This window comes from Sander vitreus, chromosome 19 (assembly GCF_031162955.1).
Source record: "Sander vitreus isolate 19-12246 chromosome 19, sanVit1, whole genome shotgun sequence".
NCBI classification, from domain to species: Eukaryota; Metazoa; Chordata; class Actinopteri; order Perciformes; family Percidae; genus Sander; species Sander vitreus.
Genome location: NC_135873.1, coordinates 8,826,141 through 8,849,064, shown reverse-complemented (window position 1 = coordinate 8,849,064; position 22,924 = coordinate 8,826,141). Strand labels below are relative to the sequence as shown.

General features: G+C 40.2%; 2 protein-coding genes across 6 annotated transcripts in view; one reads left to right on the top strand and one right to left on the bottom strand.

Annotated features, from left to right (window-relative positions):
* Positions 1–1,656: 1,656 nt before the first annotated feature.
* On the top strand, positions 1,657–4,223 carry LOC144534206 (fatty acid-binding protein, intestinal-like). The gene is made up of 4 exons (XM_078276007.1): positions 1,657–1,786; positions 2,199–2,371; positions 2,759–2,866; positions 2,987–4,223. The coding sequence occupies exons 1-4, from the start codon at positions 1,720–1,722 to the stop codon at positions 3,035–3,037; spliced, it is 399 nt and encodes a 132-aa protein (XP_078132133.1). The 5' UTR covers positions 1,657–1,719; the 3' UTR covers positions 3,038–4,223.
* Positions 4,224–9,082: 4,859 nt separating this feature from the next.
* LOC144534072 (RNA-binding protein with multiple splicing-like) overlaps positions 9,083–22,924 on the bottom strand; it is a 34,731-nt gene continuing 20,889 nt past the window's right edge. Inside the window, exons 6-8 of one of the 5 annotated variants that reach the window (XR_013503505.1) lie at positions 19,068–19,137; positions 11,869–11,981; positions 9,083–11,364 (exon numbers count right to left, since the gene is read on the bottom strand). Coding sequence is in view for 3 of the 5 variants with exons in the window: in XM_078275742.1 (XP_078131868.1) it covers positions 19,708–19,893; positions 21,928–22,055 (314 nt within the window). In the remaining 2 variants the exon portion in view is untranslated. Of the gene's footprint in view, positions 11,365–11,868; positions 11,982–19,067; positions 19,138–19,198; positions 19,894–21,927; positions 22,056–22,924 lie in introns of those variants that run through there. The other 4 variants (XR_013503506.1, XM_078275744.1, XM_078275745.1 and 1 more) reach the window with 4 other exon arrangements.

The following is a 22,924-nucleotide window of genomic DNA, read 5'->3' as shown; positions in this document are numbered from 1 at the left end:
CTTTCAAACTTTACTTAACAATTTCTGTCCACCGGTTGGTAGATTTTTATTTCCCAAGAAAAACACGAACACAATCACATTAACTAAACTGACCAGTCTAACAAACCCTATTTATGAATGTGTACATATGTGAGACAATTTCTATGGTGATATGCGCTGTATTGTTTCAGACAGTGTAAGAAGAATTTGGGCAAATGCCAGAAGGGCCGCCCCCCCATGGGCCACTACTGATAATATGTCTTTGGTTAATTTTGATAAGTTATTTTGTGCATGCAGCCATAAATAGTTGAAGATTGCACTGCGGCGAAGTGCGTGGAAAAATGCACTCGGAAGGCAGAGTTACTAATTTCCAAGCTAGGTTATTGACAAAAATAGGGCAAATGCCAGGGCTGTTTTTTGATCCCAGTCCGTCACTGCAGGCATCCATTCGTTTCCATTTATTTCTGTACAAAATGAAAATCTAAGTTCAGTCTCTATCTTGGAATTAGTAGTTTGAAAAAAAACGTCCCTAACTCAAGGTCTACTTACTAGCTTTTCCTAGACTTTTAACCACATGGTCTTCATCAGCAGACTGAGCATGCTCAGGCCAAAAATGAGCTTTCATGCTTAAAGGAATATTGGGAAATACTCCCAGACTCTTCGCTCTCGTGCCACGGGACTAGCTGTTTCTCACTGTTTCCAGTATTTATGCTAAGCTAAGCTAACCAGCTGCTGGCTCCAGCTTCATATTTCCGTACACACATGAGAGACGTATCAATCTGCTCATTTGTATATGTGTGAATTTCTATTTCTATTTCTTCAAGAAGTGTTATGCTTGAAATTAGAATAGCTTCTGAGCTTGCATGTCAACAGATCCATCTCCTTGACTACTGAGCAAACTCTTTCCACTGATACCAGACCATATGATAGTACGGTTGAAAGCTCCAGAAAAAGCAGACCGTAGGATGGGATGGTTTTGTCAAAATAAAAGACATTTGTGCTTAAATTATATATCCATGCAACCATAAGGTAACTGACAAAAATGAATGCAGGCTTGAGGTTCACAGATATATGGATCACACATAAGCACATTTCAAGAGTCTGCTGGTTGATTTTCATACCCACACAGACCCAATCAAAATGTTTAAAATGTTTAAGGTGTTACAAATTTGCATAACACGCTGTTATGGTCCAATTTTCTATTCTGGACAAATATAAAGTTTCCAGTCTTACTATTTCTTTCTGCTGGGCCACTATTCTTTGTAAGCATGCCAGCTCAAGTAGACAGCATCAAATAGAAAGTCCTATACGACTCATTTTCATGCCAGGCACAAACAGGGCGACAGAGAAAAGATTGAGGAACAGAAAGGGGTTCAGTTGACTGACTGCCATGGGCAGCCTTACAAATGGCCCACTCTTTTTTTTCTCTCCTGCAGAACAGTGTGACAGTGTTTAACTGTGCCAGACTCCATGAGAGAAGTTGCCCTCCAGTTATTTATTAGTGTATCCTCGAGTTCGTGCAGCAATCGCCCTACATTTGACACAGTCTTTAAATGGCCACATCAGCAGATAGATAATCAGTGAGATAAAGAAGAGCATCTTCCATGCCAGCTCAGGGAGGGTGGGGTGATAGGGAGAAGGGAGGGGTGTATATAAATGGAGGCCAATGGGCATTCACAATCCCACGGTCTGCTAGTGCTTCATCACCAGCTGCCTTCAACCCACAGCGAGCCTGCAGCCATGGCGTTCAACGGAACCTGGAAGGTCGACCGCAGCGATAACTATGTCAAGTTCATGGAGCAAATGGGTGAGTGTGTGAGAGCCTATGTGTGTAGATAACACTGAACGGGTCACTGAAGTCATGTTGTACTTCAGCTCTGTTTTTCTGCTGTGGCTGGCCTTCTGATCTAGTTTATGAGAACAATGCATGTAACTGTATTATTTGTTTCCATATAGTTTGACATTGCTGTATGGGTTATTACACAATGCAGTGAGGTGTTGATAAGCAGAAGGTGTTTATGGTGCTACCAGCAATAATAGCAGTAGCTAAATTAAGCTTTTTCTTTGGACTTGGACACACTTGGAAAGCAGACTAGTGAAAGCTTCAAATACAAACAGAGTTTGAGTGTAGATGAATGGCCTATTTACAAATTTGCATTCAATACATAATCCTCGCTGTAAACAATCATGCTACATGTCTCAATTTTTTTCTGTTTAAGGTGTTAATGTCATGAAGCGAAAGCTGGCAGAGCACGACAACCTGAAGATCACCATCGAGCAGACCGGGAACAAGTTTCACATCAAAGAGTCCAGCACCTTCCGCACCAAAGAGTTCGACTTCACCCTGGGCGTCCTGTTCGACTACAGCCTGGCCGATGGCACTGAAGTCTCAGTGAGTGCTTCAGACATTATTAAACCAACAGAAGCTGGTCCAGGTGCTGATTCATCATTTCACTGCAACAAGGAATGGTTTGCTTTAGGCAAATATGAGTTGTTTTTTTTGTTTTTTTTTTAAAGATTGATACAGTAGATTATTCGCTAATGGGGAAAGTGCAAAACAAGCCAACTAAAGCCAATGGAAAGGTTCCAGTGAATAATTACTCTACAGTGGATATGTAGTGATATAGTATGCAGCAATATAGTTGCTGGAATGAGGGTTAACTGAATATGAAAAAAAAACATTTAAAAGAAACATACAAGCTCAATATATACACAAATGTAACACAACATAAGAAGAGCATTAAAGAGCTTCTATCACCGAGTGCATATTTTCAACCAGGGTACGTGGGAGATGGAGGGTGACATGCTGAAAGGCAAATTCACCAGGAAAGACAACAGTAAAGTCCTGACCACCACCAGAGCTCTGGTGGGAGGAGAGCTCGTACAGGTCAGGGGGTCCATATGTATTTCATCAATAATATGCAATACGTTAATTTGTTTTCTTTCCATAAATGTTTCTGCATAAACTAAATCACCTCTCTTTTTTTTTTCACCCCCCCACCGGCAGAGTTACAACTACGAGGGAGTGGATGCTAAGAGGATTTTCAAGAAGCAGTAACCTGGAGTCTGAAGTTCATATTTTATTTTTACATAGATCACACGATGAAGAAATGTTTTTATTTTTCTAACAATAAGACATGGCTAAGTCAAGTGTATTCTACATCATATACCTCCAAAAAGTACTTTTAAAAAAAGATTTTTAAAAGTATAGTTGACCACAGCATTGCACTGTAAATGTAAAATGTGCTGAAACCTTAAAAGGCGTTTAACAGTCAAATAAACTGGTAAAATGGGTTCAAGTCAAAAAAGATCACACCTAAACTTTAATTAAAGGCAGGTGCAACAAAATAAAAAAATAAGAAAATTTCAGTTTGAGAGAGGACGACAGCTGAAAGACAGGTACTATACTATTTACAGGTACTGTAAACAAAACAAGAAGCCAATACAGAGTCCAAACCAACTAGAACATCCATCACCATGTCAGCGTAATGTGCCTTAGAAAAAATCTCAGCAACCAGTGTCCCAGAAATGGCTGAGGAGTATTGTGGCATCTAGCCATGCAGAAAGTTTGTTTTTTGTTTGGTGCCCAGATTTGGAGATATTTGTCGCTGAGATTTATATTTCCAATCTTCTACAAAAAATGGGGAATGGAATTCCGTTTGTATTTCTCCCTGCATTGAAAAAAAACGTCATTTAAAACAAATTCAACTGCAGCACATCTTTTCAGAAACAATGTCCCAGTTACTCATGATAATCCACGGAACATGAACAGTTTTCAGAGGGACTACTTCATTGGTACAACGTAGTTCCAATGTAAGCTGTTCATGTGTTAATGGATTATCCAAGGTAACGGGGTCTACTGTTTATGGTAATATGCTACTGTTTTTAAATGTCATGTTCAATGGTGTGATCAATGCCAATGGAAACTCTTCAACCTCCATGGTAATGGGGTGGAAGCATAAGTCTTAAACATGAAAAACTCAAAATCTGGGCACAAAATTATCAAAAATATCAGCATGATTAGATACAACTAGAGGTGAGTGAGACACTGTTTTTTTTGTAATTTGGGAGGACTTACACTTTAAATGTCTCCAACAGTAGAGATGGAGCGCAGCTTACTTAAACATCACCGTGCTGTTAGCTGCATCAAAACAACAGCATTTAGTCACACACCGGTCTGCATTATTCTGATGGAAGGCAGCACAATAATGATCTACCACATGACATGACATATATTGGTCAATTTGCACTAATGGTTCTTATATATTATATAGTCTGTAACAATAAAGCAGTTTTCATGTGTCACTTAAGTATTGGTGTATTGGTCTTTTTTTAAGTTTTAATGAATGAATGAATTATGAGAGTCTGTTGCTCCAAAAGTCTACAAACTTGCAAGTCATGTTGCCTCCAGTCGTCACTGATATCAAGTCATCATAATTGACGTCAAAGATCATGTCTTGGCAATTACATTTTATGAGCATTATAAATGTATAATCGCTGTCTTGGATTCTGAGGAAATGTCACATTACCTCAGCATTTCAGACTCTGCTTTAAAGTCTCTCCTACATAGCATGACTGCAGCCACTCACATGATGACAGCAGGGTCTTGTGCTGTCATGTGCTGGCCTTTGGGTGCTATCCTCAGCAGTGGGTCTGAACAGAAAAACACACCAGGGAAATGAGGATTCCTCACATGATGAGAAAATAAGTGTGTGTATATATATATGTATATATATATATATATATATATATATATATATATATATATATATATATATATATATGCAGTGAGCGTCTCTGAGCACAAGAGGGCGACCTGTGCCTACTTTTACTTTAGAGTTGAAGCACTACTGTAGATACTTCAGCACAGCATGAAAGCTAAAACATATAATTTAAAATGTAACTTTTGGACTAGTACCAAGAGGTTTTAGGATGACAAATACATAAAGATACTGCTTGATGGAGAGACTTTACTGCATGGCTAAATCTTGAGATACCAGGGTTTGGAGTAATAACTGTTTTTATGCCTATGGGTCTTCACTGAGTGCTCCTCAATAGTTTTGGCCAGTGTAGAGCTGATTATAGATGTGGGAAACTATCTTTTAGGCTGTTTTTCAGGATTGGGAAATATTATGGAAGCCTATTTCTGCTAGGAAGAGAAAGAGCTTCCATATAATAAGGTTGAAATCACAATGACAATATGTATTAGAATATCCTCCATAATCAATATATATTATAGATAATTCATTCTAATAGATAATTGGTTTGCAGTGTAATGCATCAGAAAAATGTTCAAAAAATGTTACATAAAAAACCTTCAAGAATGTCTTTTGTTAACTTTTAAGCCAGAATTGGCTTGAAATGATTAAGCTAGACAACATAATTTTGTTATAATTATACCATCATCTTATGATTCCAGTATAAAATAAGATAAATGACAATACTGAATCACTACTTGTGTATTTTTTTTTGTTGCTGGATTCATAAAAGCCAATGCAACATTTAAAAATAGATCAGAAAATCTTATCTAAGCACAATCAATAACTAATAAAGAATAAAGTTATTATCATCCCTACAGACATCCATCTAAACCTGGACAGTCTGAGCATCAATCGATCGCAGCCCCCCACTGAGCCCTGAGTGGCACCCTCTTTCATGAAGGTATAAACCCACCGGGCACAAGGCTAATCTGGCTGAGGTGGGGCTGCTTTGAACACTAGTTTGCTCCTGAATCCACCATGGGGAGTGAAGTCCTCTGAGACCGCTCAGATGCTGTGAAGCTCGAGGGCTGTGAGCCTGCAGATTTTCGTGCAAGGAAAAAGAGGTTGGTGGGCCTCCTTTCTTTGTGTTTGGATCTGCAGTCTAAAGTGATTTTTATGCTTTCCATTTCTAAATTAGCAACACTTTTAATAAGATTGTTGTGTCCAGTGTTACAGTTAGTACAGGTGTGTTTTGGCATACAACCATTCAGCCCGTGTTAGCCCAATCCACATACATACAGTACATTTGGTCTATAATGATGATAAACAAAGTCCTCATCATCTGATATTGCTCAGAATTTGACAAATACCATATCTAACCATGCATTTTGTCGAAACTAGGTTTCACATAACGTCTTATAGAATAGCTTTTAATGAGTCATGGGCAAGTAGACATATTCAGCTACTACCCCCAAGTACAAATTTGAGTTACTTTTGTTTAACTTATTTCTTATATAGTTCATGCTATTCCACTACATATCAAATAGATTAATAATTACTATAGTTTAAACGGTATATACCTGGTATATACACTCATTTAAGTGTTTTACATTGTAGTGTTGATACTTTCACCGAATTAAAGGATCTGAATACTTCTTCCAGTACTGATTATGGGAACAATGTCACGTACTGGAGATGAATCTTGTAATGTGTTTTCAAAACCATTGGGAAGCGCTGTGGAGCTGTTTATTTTCTGAGAGAAAGGGCCTTGGTTGTTCTATGATGTCATCCTCAGTCAAGTTATCACATGACACACCCTTTTTTAGATGTTTTTGTCACATGTTGTATGTGAGAATATACACAATAAAGTTAATGGGAAAACACACACACACACACACACACACACACACACACACGCACACACTATGTGTATGGGCAGACACACACCTACATAATTATTGGATCTCAACTCAAATTCTTAAAATAACATCTATGTACTTAATTGGAATCAAATAGTAGACTGAAGCAACACGGAATCAGTGAGAAACAGGAAAGTAGTGGGAAAGTTAGCCTTCAGTGTTTTGATTGCTGTGAGACTGAGGGAGCAGGGGCCCACCCAAGGGAGATGAAAGATGAGAGAGGAGGAGGAAAAATAGTGAGAGGTGGACAGAGAAAAGACTGAGAGTGTGGATAAGGAGAACGAAGAGAGGACAGTGCAGAAAGAAAACACCCCCCCCCCCGCTGTGAAATCAAATTCACTGACTCTGAAGCTAGCTTATCTGAAGGAGTAACCATCACAAAAGACACCAACAGCGCAGTTGGTTGGGCAATCTTTCCAAGAAAACACAACCCCCTTTTGGCCAGTCACTGTTTAGACAATGACTGTGCAGACCTTTGCAGACAGATGCAGGCTGCTGAATGATGAGTCACCAGTCAGTCAGTGCTGGGTACTTTATGCCTGAGCCTTTTCAAATGCCTCGAGACTTGGGAATTATTTAGGATTCATGCCACTGCACATGCTCAGATGTGACTTTTACCGGCCGTGGGAATTTGGAAGTGTTATTATAATAACAAGTATGATGATGATGAATTCATAATTATACATCAAATTTAAGAAAGAAAATGTCAGATTGTTTACTAATGTCACTTCCTCCTCTCGCAACTTGCAGGTATTACAATGTCTTTATAATATTAGATAATCTAGATGTACAAATGTTTCACATGCAAAACAACCAGAGCATGGAAATGAAAAGCTTCTTAACAAGGTACATTTGGTATACATTCATATTCTCCACAGAATGAATTGTAGTCACTTTGGTGATCTCCTGACTTTCCATCTAGTGCCATAATCGGGCCAACATTTCAACTTGTTCTACTTTGGTTTGTTACCAAATACTGTACCAGCACAATTACTGACATTCCCATCAGCCTCAGATGTACTCTGTGTTTGGTGGTAATTAGCTAAATGCTAGCATGCTAACCCACTAAACTAACAACAATAATATGGCAAACATACCTGTATGTGCTAAACAGCAGCATGTTAGCATTGTCATTGTGAGCATGTTAGCATGCTGACATTGGTATTCAGCTCATAGCGCAACTGTACATAATTACAGCCTAACAGAGCTGCAACAGTAGCATGGCTGTTGACATCCTGTTTTCTGACTTTTCTCTAGGTTAGTTATGAATAGTTGAAAAGAATTTAAAAAGGATAACTTATTGGTTAAACTGCTTACAAGTCATAAACATATTGCATAGACTTTTGCACATTGCTTCATTGGGAACTAGAGCGTTAAATGGATCATGGACACACTGTGAATCTACACACTCATCTGGTACTGTGTGTAACTGAGGTGTTAGATAGCACACCATGGTTGCCTATTTAGAGTAAGCAGTGTTCAATGTTTTACTGCAGTGATAGGGAAATAAAAACAAAATACAGACCCTAATGTCCAAAGCAGATAAGTATAAGATATTTAACTGTAGTTTTGATGGTACGGTGGCGAGTAAATATAAACATTTCAGCAAGGACATTTGTCTGGCATGCTGCAGCTGGAAGAGGATGAGTGAAAGGGGACAGAAACACCTCTTTAATGGACTTGTCAAAGGGAGTAACACCATTACAAAGTGTTGCCAAATGGACGTATGCATGCACCCAGATGAATATGTCCCCTTGCCCGCACGCATGCACACACAGGCACTTTTATCCCCCACTTTACTCCACTCCGACACCCTTTGTGTAACCCCTTACAGGCATGGACGAGTGTGTGTCATGTGAGACGCTGGTCTGTGCCACCTGGTGTGACTGAGCAGACCGAAGAGAGAAAAGACAGCGAAGAGAGAAACTAAATTGGCTGTGGCCGCTGTCTCAGGGGTAGCTAGCCCCTGGGTTAGGTGGGCTATTCTTATAGAGGGCAATGAGAGGTCTCCAGCTCCCCTGGTACACAAACCACTTTATAGGATCCCACATTATGTTTTGATGGCCTCCTGGGATTGTGGGGGAGGTGTTAGCCAATGACAAGTGTGAGAGAAAGGAAGAGGAAATTGAGCTTCACGCAGGTGAATTTCTTTGTGGGAAAAAGGGCAACTTCTAGTTGGGATTCTCTTCAAGTATGGAGCCCCAAGACAGACAGACAGACAGACAGACACAGTTTTAAAGGTAAAGTAAAACATTTTATACTGGTATTTCTTTTTACTCTTTTTACTTACTTTTGAGTATCTATGTAACAGATTTGATGATATAATCATTGGTGTTTTGGGCTTATTGCTCTGATAATTCTTTTGCGTAGTTTTGGGGCTCAATACTACAATACAAGGTTCGCTTGGTTTAAAAAAGAAAATACATTAACTTAAAGTCACAATAATAATCAGAAAGATGAAAAAAATGTAATCATGACAGCAGGGATGACATCAATCTTTAATGGCAGATGGCCTGAAATGTCTTCATTTAACATTTTCATAAAAACTTCTCATTTTGATCACCTTTTTTTTTGGTTTCAAACAAACAAACAAACCATCTGCAATTCACTGAAATACAGTTTCTCCTTACAGCGGCTAAAGTACATAAATATCAACAGTACTGTATGCATTAAGAAAAAGAAAAGAAAAACACACACATGCCGTGAACATGCACAGAACACACAGGTACACACATGGTATACTGAAACGAGAAAGGAATAGTTCTCATTGACAAAGGGAGGGGGTCATCATATTCATTTCCAGGAACTTCTGTACCGTACTGCTGGCAAAGACAAAAAGATCCATTCGTTCAAAAGGTATTTCTCTGGATTTCACAGTGAATTATGTAGGTAAAACAGTATTCATATATCAGATACAAACACAATAAGAAGCTCTAGAAAATTACCAAATGAATATACAATTAAACTTACAATAATACTTACAATTAATTATATGATGGGCATCTTTTATGAACTTTAAAAACATAATACCCATAAAAACACACACGCACACACACACCTTATAAATACTTGTTCTAATAAATTTGGTGCCACACTTGGCTTAAAAAATGTCTGTAAAAGCAAAAACTGCTCCAGAATATCGGTTGACATAGTGTGCATATTATTAATAATATTCATCAAAAACACTGACTATATGACTCAACCACTCCAATATGATTGTACACACCTGGGCTAAAGATTGTTTTTCTTACAGTATTTCAGTTTTTGATCACATCACTGAAATGTGACTTGGCCTTATCAGAAGAAGTAAAAGAATCGCTGTATATCTTTGTATGAATGCGACATGAATGAGAATTTTGGCGTCAAAATGTCACAGGAATATGATCACTCGATGATATGTCAAACAGCAAAGAAGTTATTGCAGGCCCAGAATACACAAGATTACAAAAAGATTATTATTATTTTTTTAACACTCCAATCATCACTATGTAAATTCAACATTTACAAAAGCAGGTTGAATCACGTTGGCTCCCTAAAAATAGACAAAAAAAAGACAAATTGCTTAAAGTGAATGTCCTTTCAGATGCAGAGTTGCTCTTTGGAGTGACACCAAAAGAGACATGCAGCAAAAATAACATCATACTTCATAAGAAATCAGACTGAAGACTACAAAGCAGTCAAAAATGGAATTATTCCACTAGCCTAGATAGCTCTCCAGTGTAAAAAGAAAAAATGCCTTTGGTCTTTTGTTTCTCTATACTGTGCTGCTGTCTCCTGCTACACAATGAATGAAATTCCTAATTATAGCAGGGCTCAGTTTGCCATGTTTTGCAGTCTCTGGGGTCACTCTACCTTCACCAGTGACGGCTTATTCCTGTCAATGCCTCTTGTAACAAGTCTGGCTACCTCTAACCGATAAATTATGAGCTGGATCACTCAAGAGTTAACATTGACTACTTAGTTGAACCAAAGCACATCAGACAAAAGGACTAATATGTTTGCCTCATCAGGTAAAGGGACCAGAAAAAGACACACATGAGCAAACCTAAAAATCCACACAGTATGTAGAAAAGACAAGAGCAAACCCACAGGACTGCTTTGGTATAGCAGGGCGACTTACCATGTTATAATGGCACAAAACAGGAAGGGCAAAATAATACAAGTATGAAAGTTCCTCACACCCTTAAGCACGACATGAACCTATCAAACAGAACCATTTCAAACATTGTCTTGATTACAAAAATACTTTTTTGTATTTCTTTAAAATATTTAAAAATGTACAGCATTGGGTTTTGTTTTTCTTTTCTTTTTTTGCAAAGTCATGCTTCAACATGTATTTAATAATCATAACATTAATATGAATGATATACAGTATAGTAATAATTAGAGTCGTATTATAATATTACCCAGCAGCGCTTTAGCCACACTTCCATACGTCTGGCCTTGCAAAGTGGCTGCATAAAATGTGCACTCCTTTGGTACACTTGCATATACAGAATGCACAGCAAGAGCCCTGCTAACGTTACACGGACGATGCAGTCAACTGGTAAACAAAGGGTGTGGTGAGCCTTTGTCATACATGCTCGGTACCTTTCACTGAGGTGTCAGAGGAGGTGTTGCCAAAGCGCTGCCGGTAAATCTTGAGTATGTAACAGTATAAAAAAAAAAAAGAGTTGGAAGGACTTTGGGGAGGGTGGGATGGGGGGCTCGATGTGTGATGGAGGCTGGGGTCTAGAATGTCCTGAGGCCCATGAGGCTGCTGCTGCCTAAGAGAGAGACGGAGAGAGACAAGAAAAGGGGTGAGGTTGCCATGGTCACCGCACACAAACCTTGTACACTAATGAAAACACAGGGGATCGTGTGGAACAGTTGCGCGACACAAACACAGTCACACACCCATAAAATCACACACACACACACCCACCAGGTTTCTTGCTTGCTCCTCAATTTTTCTGCACCTGCCTTCATGACGCCAGGACCACACACACACACAATCTAATACTGCAATTCTGGGTTTGTTTTCAAAACACTTTCTGTTCAGCAAAATCTGAAGTATACACAGACGAATGTTGACACGTTGTCAATACGGCTTGGTGCTGCTGCGTTCATTCCAGCAGATGCAATACCACACAAAAGCTTTCACAGCCTCTTCCACAAATCTACACTTTCAAATTGGACACTGTGCCAGGAGGGAGAGGCGAGGTGAGATTTACACCTTTTGTCCTCGCCTGTTGGGTTCAATCGTCATGAAGTCCGAGCCATTAACTCACCGACGGTACGCTGCTCCAAGAGCCAGAGTCAGGTCAGTCCTCCTGGTTTCTAATTGGACACGAGAGGCAACGCCCGTCACAGCTGGCCACGGCCACCATCACACATCAAGAACCTGAGGAAACACAGGAGGCAGAGTTTTACTGAACAAGCTGAAACAGCATCCTGTCTGCGGGTGGGGTGTTTTTGTTGAATCAACATGGATTGTTTAACATTTCTGTTATTGGTTCCAACCACTATATATTCATGTGTGGGTGTTTTGTGGTGGGTTTTTTTTTTTAAAAAGATATAAATTAATTAAAAAGACAGGTAATACACTGCAACCTTTGCCAAATCCTTCAAACCACACAGGACCTCATGATCCAAAGCTTCTTTATGACTGTTACGGCAAAGTACAGCTGTGTTTGGAGCCGAGCTTTAAAGGGATACTCCATCAATTTAGCATTTATGCACTTCCTTAAATTTGGGGGACTTAAAAAAGAGAGAGAAAGAGAAATGACAGAGCAGAGGCAGCAATATCATGATTTTGAGTTCCTAAAATGGGTCAAGCTTCAAAAACACTGGATCCTGTCCTACGCTTCCCATAATGCAACTCAAGCTTTCATTTGATGCTCTCTGTCTGGTAAACGGACATACTTTTTAAACTTCACACCCCCTTGTTTGTAATGCAGGCGTTCTCTAAAAGTGTAGCCTTCAAGCCCACGCCGAGAGCGGTGTCTCTAAAGTCATTTTCTCAGACTCAACAAAGCTCCTACAGAGCCACAGAAGACATTACAAGAGTGTCTTCCCAGGATGTTTAGCACACACTCCAACCAGTAAACTGATTACGACATGTAAAATCAGCGGACTAACCCTTCAAAAAGATAGTTTTGCTATCTTTTGCAAAATCTTTCAAGCTCCAAGTCCAAATGTGACACACAGGATGTCAGCTGACAATTGTCTTAAATACTTGTGTTGAACTTCTGCTTAACAACCGTATCTCCCACGATTCCTTTCCACCACAACTCCACTACCCGCCCCACCAGCAGCCCGAAGAGAAAGGTCAACACTCTGACCCCTGACCAACCCCCAGATGTATCACCAAAAATAGAAATGTCTTGGAGACCGTGGAAACTCAGGTTCGGAGGGGGGAAGAGTCTTTGGAACAATAAACAATTAGTAAACCAAACATGACCTTAAGAGACAGAAAGGGGGAGACAGACCGTTGCAGGGAAAGAAGGGAGACGGGTTGAGAAATGTTCCCCGTTCAGAGAACAGTGCGTTTTGGAAGGGGCACGGCTGGCCTAGCTAATGCCCTGTTGCGCGTTCAATCAAGGAAGAGGGAATCGATGTGTTATACAGCCGCTTGGCTAAGCTGATGAGACGCATACTTCCAGGCCACCCTATTTGTTCTGGCTGAGACACCAAGGTTAAAGATTGGGTTGATCATTGAACATGTCTGTGTGGATTAGGGAAAGGTTTAGCGATTTGCGAGCTTAATGTGTTACATCCAATAACTCGGCCCAGGCGCATAATGTAAGATAAACAAGTAGTGTTTGAGAATGTGGGAGGCGACTCAGTTTCTCTTGAATGTGTGCACTGTTTTCTTTTCTTGTTTTTCCCCAGCTAGGCTTCATGCAGCAAATGTTCCCATCTGTGTTATCAGTGATCATTGATCTCATGCTGCAAATGTAGAGAGAGAAGACTTGTTTAAATGTATACAAAAAATGTCATAGTGCTTTAAGGACCACGCTGCTGTGTTTTAGACCGTTGGATGTATTTTTGCACCCAATCTAGCATCACTGTATGCTATGAGAATCGATTTGCACACTCTTAAATTCAAATCATCAGTCTGCATTTAATCGTGTCAAAATAGATAGATACATTTGTGCAGTTGATATTATCAGCCAAGTTACCAAACACTCGTACGGTCCTTTAAGATTTCTACCTGTGCAGCACGACCATGAAAAAGAGCCCTGTCTGAAGCCCCTTTAATCCGGAGAAAAGCCTTTAGGCCCTGGCTGTGTTTCTCACATACCAGCAATAGCTGCTGGAGCTGAGGTGGTGATGAATGCAACTGCTGACATGTATCTAGCTCCTGAGACCCGGTGCAGGGACAAGGCCACAGTGTAGCTACACTGTGTGTGTGTGTGTGTGTGTGTGTGATGTGTCAGTGGGGGGTTAAGGAATAGAGTCCCACTTCCTTATTAGAAGGGGCCCCAGCTGGCCCTCAGCTCTCCAGTGGGAGTTAGTCCAACATTGCACAGGAACCATTGGTTTTGTCGGGCTATTGGCCAAAAAGCTCCTCAGGGCAGGCAGACACACACACACACACACACACACACACACACACACACACACACACACACCATGTCTTGTCAGATGGAAAATCCGGATTACCTTTCCCTCCAGTTCACTAGGCATTAATGTCCACTATTAGGTTGTTTTTGGATCTAGCTCCGTGCCAGAGCATGAATGTCAAATATAATTCTGCTTCAAAAACATTCAACATGAATGACTAGCCCAAGCCTCCAGTGGTATAACAATAACAAAAACTTACATTGTAATATGTTTTTAAAGAGTCCGCAGTGGGTAACTACCGGTTTAAAAAGGTAGTGACACTGCTGTAAATGAACATTTCAGAATTGCACGTTCTTTGACAGGCAGGATGACAGTTGATTAGGAAAGCCACATACTCTGACCATTAGTGGTCCCCTTTCGTCAGATGCTGAGACAACCACAAGCCTCCCAGAACTGTGGCGCTGGAAGCTACTTTGAATTCCCATTGTGAAGGTTTGCTGTCACTAGACGCCTTCAGCATGAGTTGCAATTCAGAAACGCAGCCTCTTTTTCAATGAACACATGAACCATCAATAGCAGACGGATTGTACAACAGTGGCGCAACACAGACAGTGTATCTCTGTAACCTCAGTTCAAGTTTATTCTTGTTGTCTTGCAGCTAAAATGGCTTCAAGTGTTTCCCAAGCACAATGCCTAGCGGACTGCATTGCACAGATAAGTAACACCCCCGTCACAGACCGCATAAAGACATCAAGTGACTGTTTCTAACTTGACTGTGTCCACTGAACAGAAAGGAAGGTTAAAAAAAACAAAACACAAGCTGTTTGTTTGCAAAGCTGCAAAATGTCATTTCCTACACTGTTAGTAGGAAATGACCAGCATTTCTTTTTTAATTAGGGTTACCATACAAAGTGTACCCTGAGTCGCATAGATTTTACTATACAAACATACTTTACTTGGAGATATGTTTCCCAGTGTGATTAAGCTACAACCACCACTACACTGCAGACTTTTATGTCATGCTCGCATGCAAAAGTAAATTTACATTAAATGAACATGCTGATGGATACTGGAAATAAAACCTAATGTGGACCAATCGCTTAAATTACAGGTTCAGCTTCCCTTTAGATGTTGTTGTTCAGTGTGAACTATGCTCCAATAATTTTGTTGATACATATTATGGCATGGTTGGGGAATGCCAAGAAGTCTTTGGAAGTGTTTTGGAAAGTGATACGCATTGATATATCTAATATCCTAAGTAGGAATATTCCTTGTTCTATATCTAAATGCACAGATATTTTTTTAATTATATTTTCTCACTTACCTCTAGTGATATTTAGTCATATAGATAGTTTTGGATGAATTTGTTCAGGTTATAAGATATCTCTATATGTATATTTTTGTCTGTATGTGAGATTTCGGTCTCCACCACAATACAATTGAGATGAATGGAATTGGTTTATGGTGCTCACATAAAAAATGACTAAATCTAAAACATTCAACAACATCTCTTTCCAGAAACAGTGCACATGTTATTCTGGATAATTATGATGTCATTGTGGACAATTTTCTTTATAAAACATAGTTCCAGAGAAAACGGTTTCGGAGTAACATGAAGCTGCAGACTAACTTACTATGTGTACGTTTTCAATGTTATGACCACCACCAACAAAATTCCTTTCACCTCAATGGTACTCAATGACAGATATATCATAACATGGACAACTAAACAGAAAATATCTTGAAAGCATAAAAAGACACCAGTAGATGTAAGACTTTTCTCCAGTTATTTGACATTTGGATGACCTGAACGATTTTGTTTGCCTGCATGCCGTTTTGCGTTTGCCTGTGAGAGGCCTTATGATTGGGCATGTACACTGCACACTACATGATTTGAGTGTGTTGCATATGTGTATATCTGATGCAGTGGCCTGTAATTATCGCAATATTCCGACTTGATGTCTCAGCTGCACTTCACCCTATACTGAGATGGATGTTGTTGTTTCATTGAGGGGCTAATATCCACTGGGGCAGCCTGACCGGCCAAACGACTTCCTCCTGGTTTGATAGAGGAATAATTACTTCCTCAAAACCCCTCCCTCCTCCACTCCCTTCCTCCTTTACCCCCCTGACGGAGACAAAATCCCCCAAAACATCAAATTACTCCAACTGCTTTTTTTCTCATGCAGTATGTATCAGCCTTTGAAAATAGATAAGTCAGCTATGATGCAGGGTTAGAAGAGGACAGTGCAGGACTAGCACCAATCAACAGCTTGATGAATGGTAGCCTCCATGCTACCAATCCACTCCCCACTCACTCCCTAAGGGATCGGGAGACCATGTTTCTTCCTGTCCCGAGGCGTTGGGAGGGAGGTTACTGGTGACAGTGCGACTGGCGCCAAGTGCACACACACACACACACACACACACACACACACACACACACACACACACACACACACACAAGCAGGGGATTTGTTGTGCTTTGTGGTTTTGTTTTTCTACAAGCACAACAGCGTTTAGTTGGTCTGAACCAGAGAGCGAGGCCTGTGTAGCTCATGCATGGTTACAGTTGACTCATGTACTTATCTCAGCACTTATTAGAATCCCAACTGCTCTGTGTACTGTCTGCAGGTACACTATAATTAATTCACCTGCAATTTATTTTTAAATAAAGCCCCATTTATTTTAGCCCCATGCTAATCCTTTTTTTAATAAAGACTCATAAAAATGGCCCTTCCGGCAGTACCCAAATACCTCAGCACTTCACGGTGCATATTCCACATTTACGACCTTTTGGAGCAGCACATCCTCCGTCTCTTTCTGTATTTATAATTCTCCACTGTGTACTTTTTCATAATGCGAAAATGCCAAAAAAAAATCTTAAATTAAAAAATATATTTCATCCTGCCAGGGCTTGACAAAATGACAAACATGCCCTAATATCTACTGTACAGTACCAACATGATTATACAACAATATTCAGTGTTTTTTTTATGGCTATGTTAGTGCGTGTGCACAGCAATAAACTTTCCTTCACATACAAGTGCAATAGATATGAACAGGGTGCGAACTACGGGGGAGCTCGGCTCCCCTTAATAAGACATGGGCTCCCCTGAAAACGTGATTTGTGAAATCACTAAAAATATTGACAATGTGTCATTTTTACGTGCAATTTCAGTTTTGTGTGATGTGATCATCGTGGATTATTATGTGTAAAATTGCAAAAATATCATTCATTCATGCTTGACAGCGATTTAAACCTAATTGACTTCAATAAAGATAACTATACATGGCAGCACTGCGGTACAAATTCAACTCATGTTTAGTACATGTTAACTCAAAGATTCGTAGAAAAATATAAACGTTGGAGGCCATTAATCGGCGCGCAAAGTCCTTGAAAATCCATTCTGCAGTTAGCATCATATAGCCATGGCAAAAAGAAAACAAGGCAGTTTAATAATTTTGGTTTTACTAAGAAATTGTGTAGCGATGGCGTTACTAGCACCACCAGTTCATCTGCAGCAAACCCTGTTAGCACACCTCCCGCTGGGGTGACAACGCAAGAAGAAGCTGAAGAACTAATGTGCTCGATGGTGTTTTTTGCCCCCAACTGCTCCTTCCAGGCAGCGCTGCGACCGCTGCCTTCAAGGCACCTAACCCTAACCTTAACCCTAACCAGTGCCTAATCCTAGTGCCTTCCAGGCAGCGCTGCCTGGAAGGTGCCGTTGGGGGGGAAAAAAAACACTGATAAACAAATAATGTCTTCTCTGGCTGAAGATGGAGGTGGTAACATATAATATATATATATATATATATATATATATATATATATATATATATATATATATATATATATATATATATATATATATATATATATAAAAAAAACACTTCAAGAGTTAGGACTAAAACAGAGCTAAAAAGGAGAGAGAAGATTGGACCTACAATGGTCAGGTCACCTGAAACACGACTCCAAATGAATGCTAATGTTGCTCTGTGTCTGCGGCCACATTCATCACAACATCATAAGGTGATAGCATGTCAATGTTGTGTATGTAGACGTAGCACCAAAATGTATCTACGAACTACAGCTGTCAAATAAATGTAGTACCATACGTTATACTTTAGTGTCCCCTTAGGGAATTTGTTTTGGACTCAAAAGCTGCACTCATAAATAAATGTAAGAAGTACCTCTGAATTGTAAGTTGTAGTTGAGTATAAAATAGAAATACAAGTATCTCAAATCAGCACAGTGCTTGAGTGAATGTACTGGATGACTTTCACCACTGGTTATAATAGCATTACCTATCAATGCAGCATTTTAGTCATATTTGCTGAGCTCTACTCCGTCCGCATTATTAAAAAGTCGGCATCAGAGCTTGTTGTATATTCTGTTTGACTTGCAGCCTTTGATGCCTGAGATCAAGCATCACATCAGTGGGAAAAGTCGACCTTCTATACCCTGTGACCTAAGTCGGGAAAAGAATTGAGTTCCCTTTTAAAATCGCATCTTTTATGTCGTATGATGATGTGCGAGGACTGGCTGTGGTTCCATTGACCCACTGGGCTTTACACATTTACTTCTAAAAGGCTCATTTGTTTTGTGTTTCATGTCTGTATTTGAAGTCAACTAGCAGAAATAGGACTAATTAGTTGGTTAGTTTGGCAGCTAGCTGAATGGAGGTTTTCCATGTGAGGTTTGAGGGCACGAAAAAAGGGTTGCTCATTTGACGAACACGCCATGTGCATGGAGTAACACCCTGCGATATTCCCGGCATATGTTTAGGAATATCTCAGCGCCTGTTTAAACCAAGTGTCATAACATTTACTTCAGTTTTTTCACGGCAAGGCACAATGTACACCCACATACATGTGTGTGTTTGTGTGTGTGTATGTGTTTGTGTGTGATGTTACTCACACATACTTCAGCAGAACTGCCTGGACTTCCATCCCTGAGGAGTTCCATCTGCAGGTGGGAGCCAGCGAATCTAAACACACGTAATCACACATACATTAACACACACGCACAAATACATGCATACAAATATATGTTTATATACAATTCATACATGTATTCATACAAACTGTAATGTAATATTCAATTTATTGACTACTTTTGCTGTACTAAAATCCTGTAACCTCAAGGAATAAAGACATTTAAAGGAATAGTTTCAAATTTTGAGAAATACGCTTATTTGCTTTCTTGGCCGTGTGCAGTGACATCCTGGAGTCTCTGCTGGTTGCCTGCCAACCTCAGTGTGATGACAGGACTCAAGGAAGGCTACCTGACCTGATCTGATTCTCACCCCCACCCCGTTTTCAATCTTTAGGCCGGGTTCACATATACTCAGGCGTTTCTCAGAAGGTCTGGCGAAAACGCAAGTGTTCCCATTTATTTTTTAATTTTGGCAGTGGGGGCCGCAGCGGGGAGCCGAAAAAAACCCGACGTCACGCTGCCAATCATGTAACCGGCAATCATAAACGGCAGTGCGTTTGGAGGCTGGTCCTGTACAGTAAACAGTAAACATCACTGCCTCTATCGCTGCCACAAGAAAGTTTTATAACACTATGAGGGTATAAAACGAAACACAAGCACTTAACTGCCCAGGAGTTTGTGTAACAGCTGACTGTTTCCTGTAAAAAGCTCCAGCACAAAGCACAGTCGCTCCGTCTCTTTTCTCTCTTTCTCCGTGAAATGACGCTGCCTTCAAGTGCGGTCGGAAATGTTGAGATCTATAAACGATCTGACGGAAAACAATAATTGTGAAATATAAAGTCTATTTGTGCTACATTGGGGGGGGGGGGGGGGGGGAGGTTAAAGAACACAACAGGACGTCACACAAATGGGCCATTTAAGTGACACTCCTACCGACGCACAACCCTGCGGCGAATCGCCGGGGAGACTGATCTAGTCCGAACGAAGCCTTAGCTGCTGGCTGTGGCTGCATATTTACTATAAAAACATGAGAGTGGTATAAATGTTCTCATCTAACTCCCGGCAAAAAAAGCGAAAAAAGCATATTTGCCAAAAACTTCCTTAAAAGCTTTTTAGTTATTCTTTCTCATTTAGTTAATTTTTGATATTAGCTTGTAAATATGAGTTACAGCAAGACAGTTACAACAGAAGGACTTATTGTTTTATTGAGATCTATTGCTTTGCTACCAGCCAGTTGCTTACATTTAGCAATCAAATGAGATAAGTGTACTCTCACTAGAAAAGATGACAGCAGCTGATTAACCAGGGAGCCAGAAAGCTGAACTCATGTTAACATAGAATAGATTTGATCATGTGGTCTTTTGTGTGCGTCATAAGACCTGTTAATATACATATTTTTATGTCTCACATCAGCATCTATTCAAGGTCAGAAAGGAGTTGTGAGATGCTAACATTACCCATAACCCCCTAATGAAATCTCAAAGCCAGATTCTCTTTGTGTCAGTGTGTGCTCACATGTGAAAAAATGCCAGCTAGGCAGATTCATCTCGCACTCATTTTAAATTCTGACATCATCTGAGTTTTAGCTTTAGTATCTTTGCTAGGGGCCTTTATACTTAAATAACCTTGGTATCTGTATTATGTATGGTAATATAATCTATAGACTATCTAGCAGAGATAAAAGACATGGAATAACCCAGATACTGTAACATGTATGTACGGAGATAATCATTGCAAGCTTTAAAAACCAATCAACAAACAAGAATTCAGAAACAGTACGTCTAATACTGAGATCATATTAGCGTCAGCCAGCAACAAACAGGCTCCATGAGAAGAATTTCAAGAGATCAATAATGAACTCTTATGTGAACTCACAGTGGAGCTGTGCAGATTAGAAGGCCTCAATAAACTGGATCATGGTTGGTTGAAAAGGAGGGATTTAATAATGAAGTAGGTGATGGTCAAATGATGATGCAAACCACTGAAGCTTTCAGTTGTACGGATGATGCCTCTAATTGGGATAAATAAAGTGACATGGTAAGAGTGAGAGTCAGAGAGCTAGTGACTGGCTGCAATCAGCATTACTTGGTCATTCAACTTCTAGTGTAGAAACATGTGCCATTTTGAATTATTGGGATCGCTCTACTGTTCCTACTTAGAGCGCTTAAAAGTCAGTCACACCCATGGATGCCTTTCTTGGTGAGCAGTGATTATTAGTTTAGTTTAATTCGATTCCTGGAAGTTAATGGGATCAGATAGCAGTTCATCTCAAGAGAAGGGTAAAGCAGCATTACATGTCTGCAAAAATGGACTACACCCTGTAAATTAAATATTAATAAAGTCAATTATTTCACTATCAATAAACAAATTCGATGTATCAAATTCCGGATCCACTTCCTGCTTTTATGGAGCACATTCATATCAGATGAACATGGCTCTCATGACTATCAGTATTTCAGAAATGGCAGTTTTAAGCTATAATGTGATTGTTATAGCACATTACACAGGCAAGACTACACGAGTTTGCCTGACTGTAAGAAAAATAGCACAATTCTCCCAAATCCAAACTACCCCATTGACTTCAAAACAATACATGTTTAACCCGTAGCAGTAACAGTAGAGACGGAGAGGTAATCAGTAGATCAGTAAATCAGCAAATGACAGTGTGGTGTGTGCTCAGACTGTGCGGTGTGTGCGTGCCTCTGTGGGATGGAGCAGAGAGGGATTTCAGGGCTGACGGCAGCAGGTTTTTGTGCGGTGGGCTCAGGAAGAGGCGAGGGCCAGTGGTCTAGGTGGTGATGGTGGTAATGGTGGGGGAGGAGGGGATGGGTTTGCAGGTTACCTGAGCGTGGAGCGAGGAGGGGTAGGTGAAAGCGGGTGGGAGGGCCGGAGACAGCTCCGCCGGGTACAGCGGGTATGATGCCCACACGTCTGGGCTGCTGGGATATAGAGCGGGCATTGTGAGCTCATCTGTGGAAAGAAGAAGAGGAGGAGTGGAGTGAGGAGAGTGGCCAGTGGATGGGTGGGTGGCTAGAGAGACAGGGTGGAAGGGGCGGCAGGGGAGGTGGTTGTGGAGGTGCACTGCAGGTGAGTATCTGAAGTAGCTTCCTTACGTTTCATTTGTTTTGAACCAACGGATCGTTCGCAAAACCCTTAAACAGCGATGTCCAATAATTGCTTAGCAACCGTAACCAGGCATGGCAGACCTGTCAAGCCTCGGATTTCTCAACATGCCAAAGTGGTGGGCATTGGGCTGTAGGGAGAGCGATAAAACTTGGCAGATTATTATCGAGTTTGGAGGATGGTGTGTTTTTTTTTTTTTTTAAAACATTTCCAAAACCAAAAACACAAAAGCGAAAGTGTGTGAAACAGATTAAACGGTGTGTTTATTGGCTCAAAACTAAGCTACAATCGTTAGCATGGCCGTCCACAAACATATTGGTTATTCCTCATATCTCTTGTAACTTTAAGTGAAAACAGAACAAAACAGCCTGATCTTACATTGTATTATTATCATACTTAAAATACTATGACTATCTAGCTCTACACTGCAATACAAGAACAACGCTGTTTCTTAAGTTAGCGTTAAACTACAAGTCTTCTAAATGGTACATGAACTGATGAAGACTTTTTTGCCTAAGACATGTAATTTCAGGCTCAGTACTTAGCACAATATCTTGCATTAAGCTAGAATGTTGCATCAAGTGCATATTTAGGACCCCTTTTATCCCAATTCTAGTTTTAAAATGAGCCAACCGGAAGCATTACTTAGTCAGCCGGAGATAGCGTTTTCAACCAACTCATGAAGCTAAAGTTAGATTGATTAGCTATTTAGCTAC

Bases quoted from the DNA above. Each gene is read 5' to 3' on its own strand.
- LOC144534206 (XM_078276007.1), top strand. From the start codon at position 1,720: ATGGCGTTCAACGGAACCTGGAAGGTCGACCGCAGCGATAACTATGTC. The intron at 2,372-2,758 runs GTGAGTGCTTCA...ATTTTCAACCAG, and splicing joins CCGATGGCACTGAAGTCTCA to GGTACGTGGGAGATGGAGGG. The intron at 2,867-2,986 runs GTCAGGGGGTCC...CCCCACCGGCAG, and splicing joins TGGGAGGAGAGCTCGTACAG to AGTTACAACTACGAGGGAGT.